Source organism: Balaenoptera musculus, chromosome 6, assembly GCF_009873245.2.
Source record: "Balaenoptera musculus isolate JJ_BM4_2016_0621 chromosome 6, mBalMus1.pri.v3, whole genome shotgun sequence".
NCBI classification, from domain to species: domain Eukaryota; kingdom Metazoa; phylum Chordata; class Mammalia; order Artiodactyla; family Balaenopteridae; genus Balaenoptera; species Balaenoptera musculus.
This window is the reverse complement of record NC_045790.1, coordinates 105460348-105472596: the sequence shown is the minus strand read 5'-3', so window position 1 is coordinate 105472596 and position 12249 is coordinate 105460348. Positions and strand designations below refer to the sequence as shown.

The window sequence follows — 12249 nt, the reverse complement described above, 5'->3', positions numbered from 1 at the left end:
GCCCTGTGGGCCCTCCATGTGCAACCTCAACCCTAACCCTGCAAGTCATCCTAAAAGCGGCAACTTCCCTTCCTGTGGTAGCCAGTGCCATCACAGAGACGAGAACACGAAGGTTAAACTTGCAGCCTGACACTCGGAGCCCATTTTTTGGATACACTGCCTCCTTTATGGCAACGTGAAGAATCTGGAGACTTCGTGATGACTCTCGAGGGGCCAGCATTGAAAGCCATGATTAAGCTGTAGGACCTGCCCAGGGGTGGAGCCAACAGGTGAGGCAGCAGTGGCCAGGTACCTCCCCCCCGCCGACACACACACAAACACACCAGCAAAGGTACTCTCAGGAAGAGGAGAGGAGGGGGCGCCAACGCTGGGCCTTGGGAGGGGGATGGGGGAGAGAATGCCCCATGTCAGCCTGGCGGGATGCGCCCTCCCTCCTGCTATTCTCAGGCGGGGGATCACTGACACTGGGGACCCTCCCCAGCTGGATGGTGGCATGAAGAAAGGGTCTCTGTTGTTGCCAGATGACTTCCACATAGTAGGTGTGCAGAAATGTGTGTAGGATTCAGTCTGGGGAGCAGGGGTGGGGCAAGGAACCCTGAAAGCCTCACTGCAGCAAGAATAAGCCACTGAATTTTCTGAAGTGAAAAATGTCTCTTCCAGACTTGGGCCAGATCATCTGAGAGTGTGGAAGATCAAGTATTTCACTGGGCTGTGTTCTGGAATTCTCCCTACTAGGAATGCCAACAGTAGACCAGGAGGCCCTGGAAGAGCCTTGGGAACCCTGACAGTGGAGCCAATCAGCCTGGGTCGCTGGCTGGTGACCTTGGCGGTTACACAAGCCACCCTGTGCCTCGGTTTCCTCGTCTATAAGGGGGAAGTAGGGTGGCCGTGAGGATCATGAGATCGCTGAGCCCTGCACACAGTAGGTGCTTAGTGGTTGCAGCCATGTTACTACTGGCAGGCGTGGGCAGGGCAGAAGTGAGGAAGCCGGGGGGGCCCCGAGCAGCTACCCACCACCTCTGCACCTGCCGAGGCCCAGCCGTGGACCAAGGAGACCCTAACGGGCACCCTCTTGCCAGGAGTGAGAAATGGAACTCAGCCTCGCAGCCCGCAATCCCGCTGCCTCCTTCCCTCAGCAAGATGACAGCTGGGCCCACCCCGACTCTGAAGTCTCCAGGACTTCAGAGATTTGAAGATGCTCCATCCGGGGACCTGAGCGGGAGGGAGGGATGGTGGAGGAAGAAGACGATGCTCTTACCCAGCACCTGCTGGTCTCTGTCAGGTAAGTTCTTTAGTCACAGCAACTGACCTACCTATACACTGCGTGTCCACCTCAGACGAGCAAGCATGCATTTACTGAGCACAGACTACGTGCCAGGCACCGTGCAGAATGCTTCCCAGGACCCTGTGAGCGGACATCATCGCAATCTCCATTTCAGGAAACCGAGCGCAGGCTCGGAGGGGAGGCTCCAGACCCCACCATGAGTAATGGCGGGGATTTGAACCCGGGGCTGGGTACCCCAGAGCCTTTACCCTTCACCTATACCCTTCACCCTGTGCTGTGTGGCCGCCCAACTCAGATGCCACTTCTGCGTTTCCTCTGAAACCCTGTGACTAGCCAGGCCTACACTTCCTGCTTCAGCCACCTGAGTCCCACCATCCCCCCACCATGGGCCTCACCAAGTGGGCCCCTGTCTTAGTCTCCTTTCTGCCCCTTGAACTAAGGCTCTGACCTACTCGAAGCGAGTGCTCAGGGCATGCTTGTCAAATGACACAACGAAATGCACCCAAAACAGCCTGGTGCAGAAGGGACTCTGTGACCCAGCCACTGTCACTTCTATGGGTGCAGCTGAAATCACACACCCTAGAAAAAGGCAGCTTTCTTGGCACTTGGAGGGATCACACGTGGTCATGAAAATAACGACGACAAGCTTTCGTGTATTAGGCACCTACTATGCGTCCGTTGCTGTACTAGATGCTTAGACAGGTCTTAGGACTAAAGTCTTCTAATGGCCTTGTAAAACAAGACTTATTAATCCCACTTCATGAATAAGGACACTGAGGCACAGGCAGTGGGGAGCTGGGACTTGAACTCCCTGACGATAGAGACCCAGCTGCGCTGCCAGGTGACATGGGGCAGTGAAGAGTCTGGGGGGATGTGCTCACTACAGATCCTGGCTCTGCCAACATGGGGCTGCTTCCCTCCATGGCGAGTGGTCACAGACCCCAGTGCTCTCCACCCACCCCAAGGATGTTCCCCAGAGGCCACGAGGCCCAGCTCCACAGCCACTGGAAGCTCCCAGAGGAGGATGTGGGGACTTCCCAGCCACCATCGCTAAGGCTCCCCTGCACATCTGCATATGCGATGACCCAGATTTGCATTTCCTGTCACAGCCCATTCGACCTAATTAGAGGAAAGCTCTGAGGAGGGGGCAGGTTTCCCCGGCAGCAGCACAGCGGTGAGGGGGCTCAGGGGCCTCCGCTGCTCTTACAGGGGTTAGGACTGGGCCCTGTCCCCAGAGGGGCCTCTGCTCAGGTGGGGGTCATCGCGGAACACAGGACTCCTGGGCGCAGCTGCCTGAGCCAGCCGAGTCCTGACCCCGATTTAACTCAGGGGCTCGGACTAGAGAAAAAGCTGTGAACTGAGCTCTTGCCCCCAAAGGCCAGGCCTCTCCCGGCTGCTACCCACCTCCTGGGGGGGGGCACTGGCAAGTTCTGCTTCTGCTCCTGCCATCAGAGACAGGTTCATCATGATGGGGGATGTTTAGAAACAACCAGCCCAGGATTTCCTGGAGGATTCCAGGAGAAGAGGGTCTGGGGAGCTCTAAACTGCTGGGCAAACACGGGGCTGGCCCCGAACAACCCCCATGATGGCGGCTCCAACACATCCTCCTGACGGCCTTTCTGAAAACGGCTCATGTAATGCTTACTGTCCCCTGTTACGTCTGGGACCCCATGCTGCCTCCCGGGGGAAAATAAAACAATCCCTGGGCCCAGGTTGGCAGAGAGGTGGACTGCCACTTGGCTCTGTCAGTTGAGACACTAACGCTGGGGCCTGGAGGCCTGGGTTCAAGTCCTGGCTCTGCCACTTCCCGGTGGTGAGCCCTCTGGGCCTCGGTTTCTCATGTGTCCAACTGAGATAAACAGCGCCCCCTCCACAGGGTTGTTGGGGTAAATCAGTTAATGAGTGAACACTTAGACAGAGGGCCCAGCACTCAGGAAATGCTGCGTGTTTGTTGTTATTATCATGTTTGTTGTTATATACTATTGGGTTGGCATTGTAGAATGTCGGAGGATGAGCTAGCAACCTTATTTCCAGGGGCTGGGGGTGAGATGAGGCAGGGTGTGCCGGCCTGGCGGCCAGCCTGCCCAGGGACAAGCACAGGGAGTTGTCAGCTGTCATTATCATCACCCCGTCCCCACCCACCAAGGGTCTGCGCTGGCATATTTCTCTAGCCCAGGCTCTTTAGCTATAAAACTAAAATGACTGTTTCTTCTTCTTCTTTTTTTTTTTTGGCTGCACCGCGTGGCCTGTGGGATCTTAGTTCCTGACCAGGGATCGAACCCAGGCCACAGCAGTGAAAGCGTGGGGTCCCAGCCACTGGACCCACCGGGAATCCCTGAAATGAATTTTAAATACAAGAATAAGATCAACGACATCCCATTTCCTTAACCCCCTGATGCTGGGTTACATGCTGGATGTTTAAAGTATACCATCTCACTTAGGTCTCCCCAGCCCCATTTCACGTATGAGGAAACTGAGGCTCAGAGAGGTCATTTACCCAACATCCTCTGGCTACAGGAAAGTGGTGAGGTGGATATACCTGCAGCTTCTGACTTTACCGACCTCGTGCCAGTCACCCAGGGCCTTTGCTAGACCACAGGCTCGCCTCCCTTTCTAGGCTGTGCTGTGGGCACCAGAGGCCATTTCTGACCTACTCATCCCCCTTCCCCAGAGTGGGAGCCCCTTAGTTCTCCTGAAAAGGTAGAAGAGATGGGGTGGAGGGGCAGGGAGGAGGTGGCAGTAGGCCTGGGGAGGACTCACGATCTCAGAGAGGAGGAGCCTCTGGGAGCAACTCCCTGGGCAGCGGGAGGAATCTGTTGGGATCAAGAGTCGAGGACACGGCCGAGGTCCTGAGTCACCTCCAGCCCCAATCCCACCCTCCCAAGAAATGGGAGGACACGACCAGACATACAGCAGGGGAAGGGAGTGTCTTGGACCACCCCAGGACACCCTCACCCCAGAAAGCTCGGAGAGACCCAGCTCTCTTCCCCAAGTCAGATCAAATTAGGCCACAAATGCCCCCCACCCTGCGCTAATTTGAGTTTAAAATGTTTGAACCACAATAAGCCTCAGCCATCGACAAATCCTTTTTTTTTTCCCAAACAGGAGCATAAAATTACATGTTAAAAGAATAAAAATGCATTCGCCCAATTAATTTTCTGAAATCTCATTAAAAAATTTAGCCTGACTAAGTCAGACTTCTGACCTGAATTTTAATCATCTTTACACTGGATGGGTCTTTTTTCCCTGATATTTGCAATGCATCATTAATTTTAAGGCAACCGTTTCTATGATTTTAAAAAGCACGCTTCATCAGAATGACATTTCCTGTAAACGAGTTTCACCTTTAAAGACATCTGACATCGTGTGCAGGGAACTTCTCAGGGATGCGGTACATGTGTGTATAGCAATGCGCTTTAAATCTGTGCAGCACGAAAGAAGGGTGCGACTTACAAAGACTCCATATTGTCAGACTCTTTACAAGGCCAGCCCCACTCAGCTCTTCACGATCTGGCTAATTCTGTCCCCGAAGCCAGTCTCCCCTCCTGCAGCCCTCGTGGCAAGAAAATGCTCTGCGGGGCCACAGGGCCTGGATCCACCCCTGGCTCTGGGCTCTGCCCCTCAACAGCAAAAAGGACAAGTTACCACTCATCTTGGTTTCCTCCCCTGCAAAATGGAGTTCTGAATAAGGTCTCCTTCTCTTGAGTTGGTAGGAGGATGAAATGAGGTAACTGCCAGGCATCGTAATGTAGTGACTGTCTCAGCTTGGAAGTCTGTCTACACTCAGCTTTGTGCCATCGGTTCATGGGAGCGGTGAGCAAGACGCCCGAACATGGGAGACGCCTGATGACAAAACCTAAGGTCATCTCAGTTGTGGTGGCTCCCCCAGGACGAGCCTCACTAACCAAGCTCAGAGAAAGCTGAGTTTAAACACACGGATGAGAGAATCTGGAACCAGCTCCAACGACTAACAAGCAAAGACTTGAAGGGAAACAAACCATAAAGAGCATCGGCCCCCATGCCAGCAGGCTGGCCACGTCCTTTACCTCCCTCTCCTGAATCCCTTCAGTTACCAAGGGCAGTTGGTTTTTCCCCTGGAAGTCTCTGGAGTCTTCCCTCCCTGTGTCGGGCCCATTTAAGGCCAAAGCATCATGTGACCTATTTTCACCTAACTTGTGCCTCGGGCCCCAGCTACCAGTGACCTAAAACCCAAACCCCTTGTCAATTTAAACCCCAAATGGGCTCCCTATTTGCTACAGATTCAATTCCAAATGACAGTGTGGATTCCAGGCTTTCATAAACACCAGCTGTTACCTTTTCTAAGCACAGGTATTTAAATACCTATCCAACCTGACTGGTTGTGCACCTTCAGGTCTGGCTCCTTCCTCTTCCTGGAACATCCTCCTCTCCCTGTTTTGCCCCAAACTCCTGATCATTGTCAGCCCACGTGTCATCTTCTTTCTAGAGAGAGCTTTCCTTGTCAACCCTGATGCCCCGGGCAGAACAAGCCACCCCATTCTCTGGGTTCCCCCTGCATCGGTCCATCCCTCCCTGGGAGCCTCACCTCTGCACCATCTTTATTTACTTATGTGTAGGGCTCACCGGCAGATCCAAGGCAGAAACGAGACAAGCACTTGCTGAATTTACAACACTTAGCAAACACTTCTTGAATCTTAATGGCCATTAATATTTGGTCATTAAATCTTATCTAACTATCATCATTGTTTTGGGAAGATTTTCATAAAGATTTTGGTGCAATGCAGAACTAATGACAGCTGTCCCCATCCCCTGCAAAGTTATGCACATTCCTCTGTCTCTGAACAGTGCCGAATATAACTGAACTTGGCACGTCCCAAGCAGGTTTGCAAAGACTTTCCAGATGGAAGACACATTAGCCAGGGCTTTCTCAGACAAGAACACCTTTCTCCTTCTTGGAAATTCATGTGTTTCTTAGTGGGTCAGCTGAGCCCTGCGTTTCTTTCCTGATGAAAATGCTCTGAAGCAAATTGGTAAAATCATAAACCATGGGGGCATTTTAAGCTCTTTTTCTCAACTCCACTCATTCATTCATTCATTAGAAACCTCAATAAAAGCAAGCATGTTCAGCTTTCCCAAGTATATATGAATTTCACACATGATTCACCCCAGTTCAGCAAACATATTTTCATAGGCTGACAGCACCCAGAGCTAGAAAGTTCCTTGAAATGAACAAACCACTAGCCTTGGACACAGAGGTTAACAAAAGCCAGAGTTTGAGTGTGCGCTAAATTGTTCTTTCTACACTGGGGTTATTTCCAGCCCTGGGCTCTTTAGCTGTGAAAACCAAAATGATTTTTAAAATATAAGAATAAGATCAATGACATACCATTTCCTTAACACCCACAATGCTAGGTACCCATGTTGGGTGTTTAAAATATACCATCTCACTTTCTTCATGGCCCCATTTTACAGGAGAGGAAACTGAGGCTCAGAGAGGTCATTTACCCAATGTCACCTGGCTGGTGAGGGATGGAATTGGGAACCAAACCCAGCCTGGTCCAGAGCACAGCATTTTGCCATCATGCAGCCTGGCTCTTTTCTCTCAGGGTGATTTCAGGGAAACAGCAGTGCCTCCTGCCATAAAGGGAAAATGCCCTGTGCCGTCACTTTGAGGTGTTTCTATGTCCTGAAAACAGGCAAGATTCCAGCCGTGATCTCTCCCAGACAGTTGTTTAAATACCAGCGCTCTATGAGATGAGGCGAGAGAAAGCGCCTGACTGTTTTCATTCCAGCCCCCGACCTGCAGCAGCCCCAGCGTCAATGCGGCTGTGGCCCCAGTCTGCAGACCCGGCCAGAATGCTGGCGAACCAGGGGCATCTTCCCGCCAGCCGCTAGCCAACGCTGAGTAATCGTATCTAATTACACTTAACTATGTCATTACCCACTCCAACATGTGCGACGAGACACCCGGAAGGTGCCACCCGCCACGGCAGCCCACCACCCTCCTCGCCTTGTTTGTGACATAATTATGGGACTCTCTGCTCTGCCAAATGAGGCTGTAATTAACCCTAATTGCTCAAAATGCAACTGGCTAATTCTGGGAGATTAATCAAGGGGGGACTCAATTGTTAGTGTGAATGAACTTAATATGACAAATTGCTACATTACCCGAGGAGGCCCCACTGCCCCCAGCCATCGGAGAGGTGTCCTGGTGGACCCTGGACCAGCAGTGTCTATGGGCTTCCCAGCTTTCTCCCCAAATTCCACCTAGGAAATGGGCCCCTGCATCCCAGCCAGTAACTGGAATGGGGAGGATGAAGAGCGTAGATGCCTTTGAACCCCCTGTGCGTGTGTGCGCACATACACAGTTTCTCCTACTTAACGTGTCCACCTCTGTGTGAATCTATAGATTGTGCCCCTCCCCTTGGGCTGAGCAGCCGTCACACCAGGAAGCAACAGTTTGATGAGAGCTCAGGCGCGGGGAGGAGGAGAAGGATTTCAGACTACACCTGCCTCCTTGGCCAGGCACCCTTTGGGCAGTATAGAACCTGTACAACTGTACATGGCACCCCTGCCCAAGCAGGTCAAACACCAGTCCACCTGAAGTCCTCCAACAGGACTGGCAGTTAGAAGCTGTACCAATCCTTCCATGGCCTCAGGAAGGTGGCTGACTATGAGTCTCCTCCTGAATTAGGCCTCACAGGTCTGGGACACAAGCCAACCCTGGACAATTACTTTTTCATCATTCCAGGCTGTCCACAGGATGCCTACAGCACCTGGCCTGTCCAATCTGCCCAGCCAAGCTATCTGTCCCTCCAGCTCTTTGCCAGGCCACTTCCTCCGGAGGCCTCTCTGGTTCCCCTAGTTCAGACCACATTCCTTGTTGGAGTTCCACTGACCCCCCGTTCTTCTGCTTCTTTCCTGTCTTTATGTCCTGTGAGGCTGTGTGCTCCCTAAGAGCAGACCTGGGTCTGTTTCACACACGGCCGTGTCCTGGGTGGTTGCACTCCATGAGTCTGCCGTTCATGAACTTGGCAGGCGAAGCCCCACCCCAGAGGCTTCTGTCTAGGAGGGATGCAGCCCCAGGAGCCAGTTGCCCCAGCGGATGCGATCACGGCCATGACCTAGTGCTGTGCGCAGGTGTGGAGACAGCACAGAGCAGGGAGTGCCGTGGAACAAGAAGGCTCCCAGGAGCAGCGGCATTTGGACTGAGGCCTGGAGGTGTCAAGGAGGGCACCAGGCCCAGGGAGTGGCATGTGCAAAGGCATGGGGTGTGCGAGCAGCTCAACAACCCCAGAAGCCCACTTCCGAAAAAGCTGCCAAAGGCTGCTGGCTCTCTGAGAGGGGTGGGGCCGGTGTAAGGAAACCAGCGTCCCCGAAGCTTGCGGGTCCTAGACAAAGAGGCTAAAGAGGGCCAGAACGCAGCTGAGACCAGAAAGGAGGCAGACCAGCTCAGAGCCAGGAAGCACTTTCCGACCCCAAGCGCACCCCGTCCACTCGCCTGCGCCCCTCACTCTCCTCGGGGCCTCCACATAGTCGTCCTTCTAACCAGTGCTGATCCCTCTGAGATAAAGCTGTTCCATTCCACATGGAAGCCCCAGGGACAGGACCAGGGCCTGGCATCCCAGCCCAGAGTGTGGAACAGAGAGGCATCTGTGAGGGCTCTGCTGACTGGGATGGAGGGCAGAAGACTGGTTAGGAGTGACTCTGCTCCCATCGCTGGAAGCATTCAAGGTGCCTGGGGGCTGCCAAGAGGCGTCCTTCCGTGGCTGGGACAAAGCAGCCTCAGGGATCTGTGTTCCTTCAAGACTCTCCAGTGCGCTGCAGATGAAGGAGGAGGGCTTACCTGTGGGTCGGGAGGGTGCGCGGGCCCCGGGGTGTGGCAGAGGTTGTTCGGGCTCCCTCCATGGGGCAGGTGGCTAGGCTGTCCTGCCCATCCTGCATGCAGCCTCACGAGGACACGGGCTTGCAACAGAAACGAAGGGCTTTTCTACACACAGGCCTGTGCACTTTCTCTTCTCCATGGCCCTCGGATCGAGGAAGTAATTTCACTTTGTCCCATTTACAGATGTGCAGGCTGAGGTGCCAAGCTGTTAGGTAACTTGCCCTTGGTTATCCGGCTTGGAAGTGGCAGGACTAGGACTCGACGGCCCATGTGACACACCTGCCTCCATTACGCTGTCCCGACTAGGTTGCTAGGACTATCCCCGTTGGATAGAGGGGAACACAGATTCTGTGCAGGGAAAAGTCTAAAGGTGCCCCCAACATCCAGCAAGGGAGGCGCCAGATTCAGTGCCACATGTGCCAGACTCCAAAGCCTGTTCTTGCCCCGTTACTGTCCTCCGTGCCTCACCCCCATCCTCACCCCCATACAAACCCAGGTTGGCAGCCTAGTGGCCAGAAGAGAGAGACCTTGAGTCAGACTGCAAGTAGCAGCTGCAGGAAGGACCCCATATGCCCGTCCTTGCTGGGACCTGGTGCACCAGACACTGGGAAGGCCAAGGCCACCGGTCCTACTCAAGCCCTGCACAAACCTCCAGGCAGGGGCAGAGCCCTCTGCACAGGGAACAGCCCCCTCAACCTCCAGGGCTTAGGCTGCCACATCAGAGGCCCCAAGGAGAGTCAAGGATGCCACTCACCAGCTGCCATAGTAACCGCAGTAGCTGTCCTGATTAATTGCCCACCATGTGCCCAGGCCTGAGCTAAAGGCCATCTCAGTATCACTCCTAATATCGCTTCCACTGCTGGTGTCACAGGCAGCCTCTGCTGGCCTCCCCAGCAGACAAGCACCTCCAGGGCAGGACCCAGGCTCAGGCACACAGAAGAAGCTGTATGGCTGGTGGTGCTCCTGGACGCAAGAGGGAAAGCACTCCTCCTCGGGAGGAAAGCCCTCCGTTCACCCACAAGCATTTCTACAACACCTAAACCTCGGTGTCCAGGGCCAGGCCTGGGCTCCCCCAGGATGCCTGGAAGACACGGGGTGCAGGGTGGGCATGTGGCGAGGGCCCCCTAATCAGGCTGCTGTTCCTTCCACCAGACTCCGCCCTGGCATTCCCGCGGGCACCTCTCACTTGACCCTTCCCAAACAGAACCCCGAAGGGCTGGCCAGGCTATCAGAGCAGCTTTGTCTATACCCTCTGGAGCGCTGGAGTCCCTAGGAATCAATGACCCAGGGGGCGAGTGCGCAAGCCAGTTCCCCTGCCTCCGGTCAGGACGCTCTGGGGTAAGTCACTCCAGAGACCCGAGCGGGGTAGTGATTTGGTCTGAGATCACACCCTGCTTGTCTGTCCCCCCCCTCCCTCGTGGTTTCCCCCATACGGTCTCGTCTCAGGGTCTGCTTCTGGAGAACCCAACCCAGGACATCGTCTTTCTCTCTAGACGGACTCTGCCTCTCGCCACCTGTAAGTCACCTGGTCATCTGCACCCCCAGCCATCCCCACCAGCCAAAGCCCAAGCTGATAGGCGTCACCTGGTCCAGTGGGTTGGCAGGTCCTGCTGCGTGAACAGGGTGATCTGGGCAGTGGGAAAGGAACCCACACCAATGGGGCTGTTATGGTCAGTGCCCTGGAGATCTGGTCACAGATCACTCTTCCTTCCTCCCCACTGTAGTTCTTTCTGGTAGTTGATGGGCCAGCCCTCCCAGGCTTAGAGATGTCTACGACACCTGTCAAAGTTTGGCCACCAAGCCCTGAATCGCCTGCTGAGCTGGACCTTCGGCCTCCCCGCCTCTGTCCTTGAAGGCACCCCAAGCCTCTCTAGAATCTGCACATTGGCGTCCAACACCCATCCTTCCTCTGTGTCCTCAGGGCAGGCCCAGCTCCTCCCTCACACCCCTTTCCTCAGCATTTTGGGGTAAAACTGCTCTCTAGCATACAAAGTAGATGGCAGAAAGCAAGGACACATGGAGCAGGGGCACGGTCTGCAGATGGCACCCGCCTCAGCCTAGCAGGGAGCCCTTGGTGGCTGAGAGCACCCTGTCAAACCCAGCCGGGCCTGTGCTGTTTCCTGCCTGTGCAATTGCCAGTTTTCGTCCTCACGCACGGCATCTTATGTGCTTCATCCTAATGTGAACATATAAAGAGGTAGATCTCTTGCTGTCGTCTCTTTGCTCTTATCTCAAAGGGGTGTCATGTGGAGGGTATTAAGGGGTGTGCCTGTACTTCTGAGGCCTCTCCCCAGCCCCATACTCCCACCTCTGCCCCAGCCCAGGCCTCGCCTCCGCCTGGACTCCTGGGTCTCCACCAGTGCCTGGTGCCCTTTCCGCCAAGCCCTCCTCCTCCAGATGGGCCACCAAGGTGGCTTCCTGCAATGCAGATGGGGCCACAGCACCTCCCCACCATCTGCGCCCGAGCTTCCACACTGGAGTGCACACCCCCCGGGTGACACAGTGAGGACCTGGGTACGAAAAGCCCTAGGATAAACAGATAAACACGAGCAGCTTCCCAAGGCAGCGCTGTTACTCAGGAGGGAAATGTGTGCGGCAATAAACCGGATACAGAGGGAACAAAATGTAAAATGCGCATGAATTTTAAGATAAAACCGGAGACTCCTGCAGGCTCTGCAGCTGCTTCGGGCTGCAACCCCAGACCCCTCGGGGTGACATGTTCACCGTCCTCTGCCCTTAGGGAGACCTCCGGGGGAAGGCTGGAGGAGAACTGTCTTCAGCAAAAAGGTTCTGTCTTATCTCAGAAGGCACCAGGCGTGGCCCCAAAGGCCAGGCCCACGCGTGACTGGCTCACCTGCCCACCTGCTCACAGACCACGCGGGCTGGAAACCACGGTGCATCCATCTCTGGCTCCAACGTCCTGCCTCACCCAGCCTCCTAGGGCCAGCGGGCCTGGGTTCGTATCTCGACCCTGTCACTCCCCAGCTGGGACCTTGGGCAAGTCACACTGGGCAGAGACCTAGGAGGTATTTGCGAATGTCATTCCCCACGTCCCCACGTGGCGATCCAGCATCTGCATCCCGAGGCGGTCTGCAGGCTC

General features: G+C 54.8%; 1 protein-coding gene across 2 annotated transcripts in view; it reads right to left on the bottom strand.

Moving 5' to 3' along the window:
- Positions 1–12249, bottom strand: part of NEK6 (NIMA related kinase 6) — a 58561-nt gene that overhangs the window by 32847 nt on the left and 13465 nt on the right. For both annotated transcript variants that reach the window (XM_036854545.1, XM_036854546.1), the window contains exon 2: positions 9111–9229. In XM_036854545.1, the coding sequence (XP_036710440.1) occupies positions 9111–9229 (119 nt within the window). The remainder of the gene's footprint in view (positions 1–9110; positions 9230–12249) is intronic.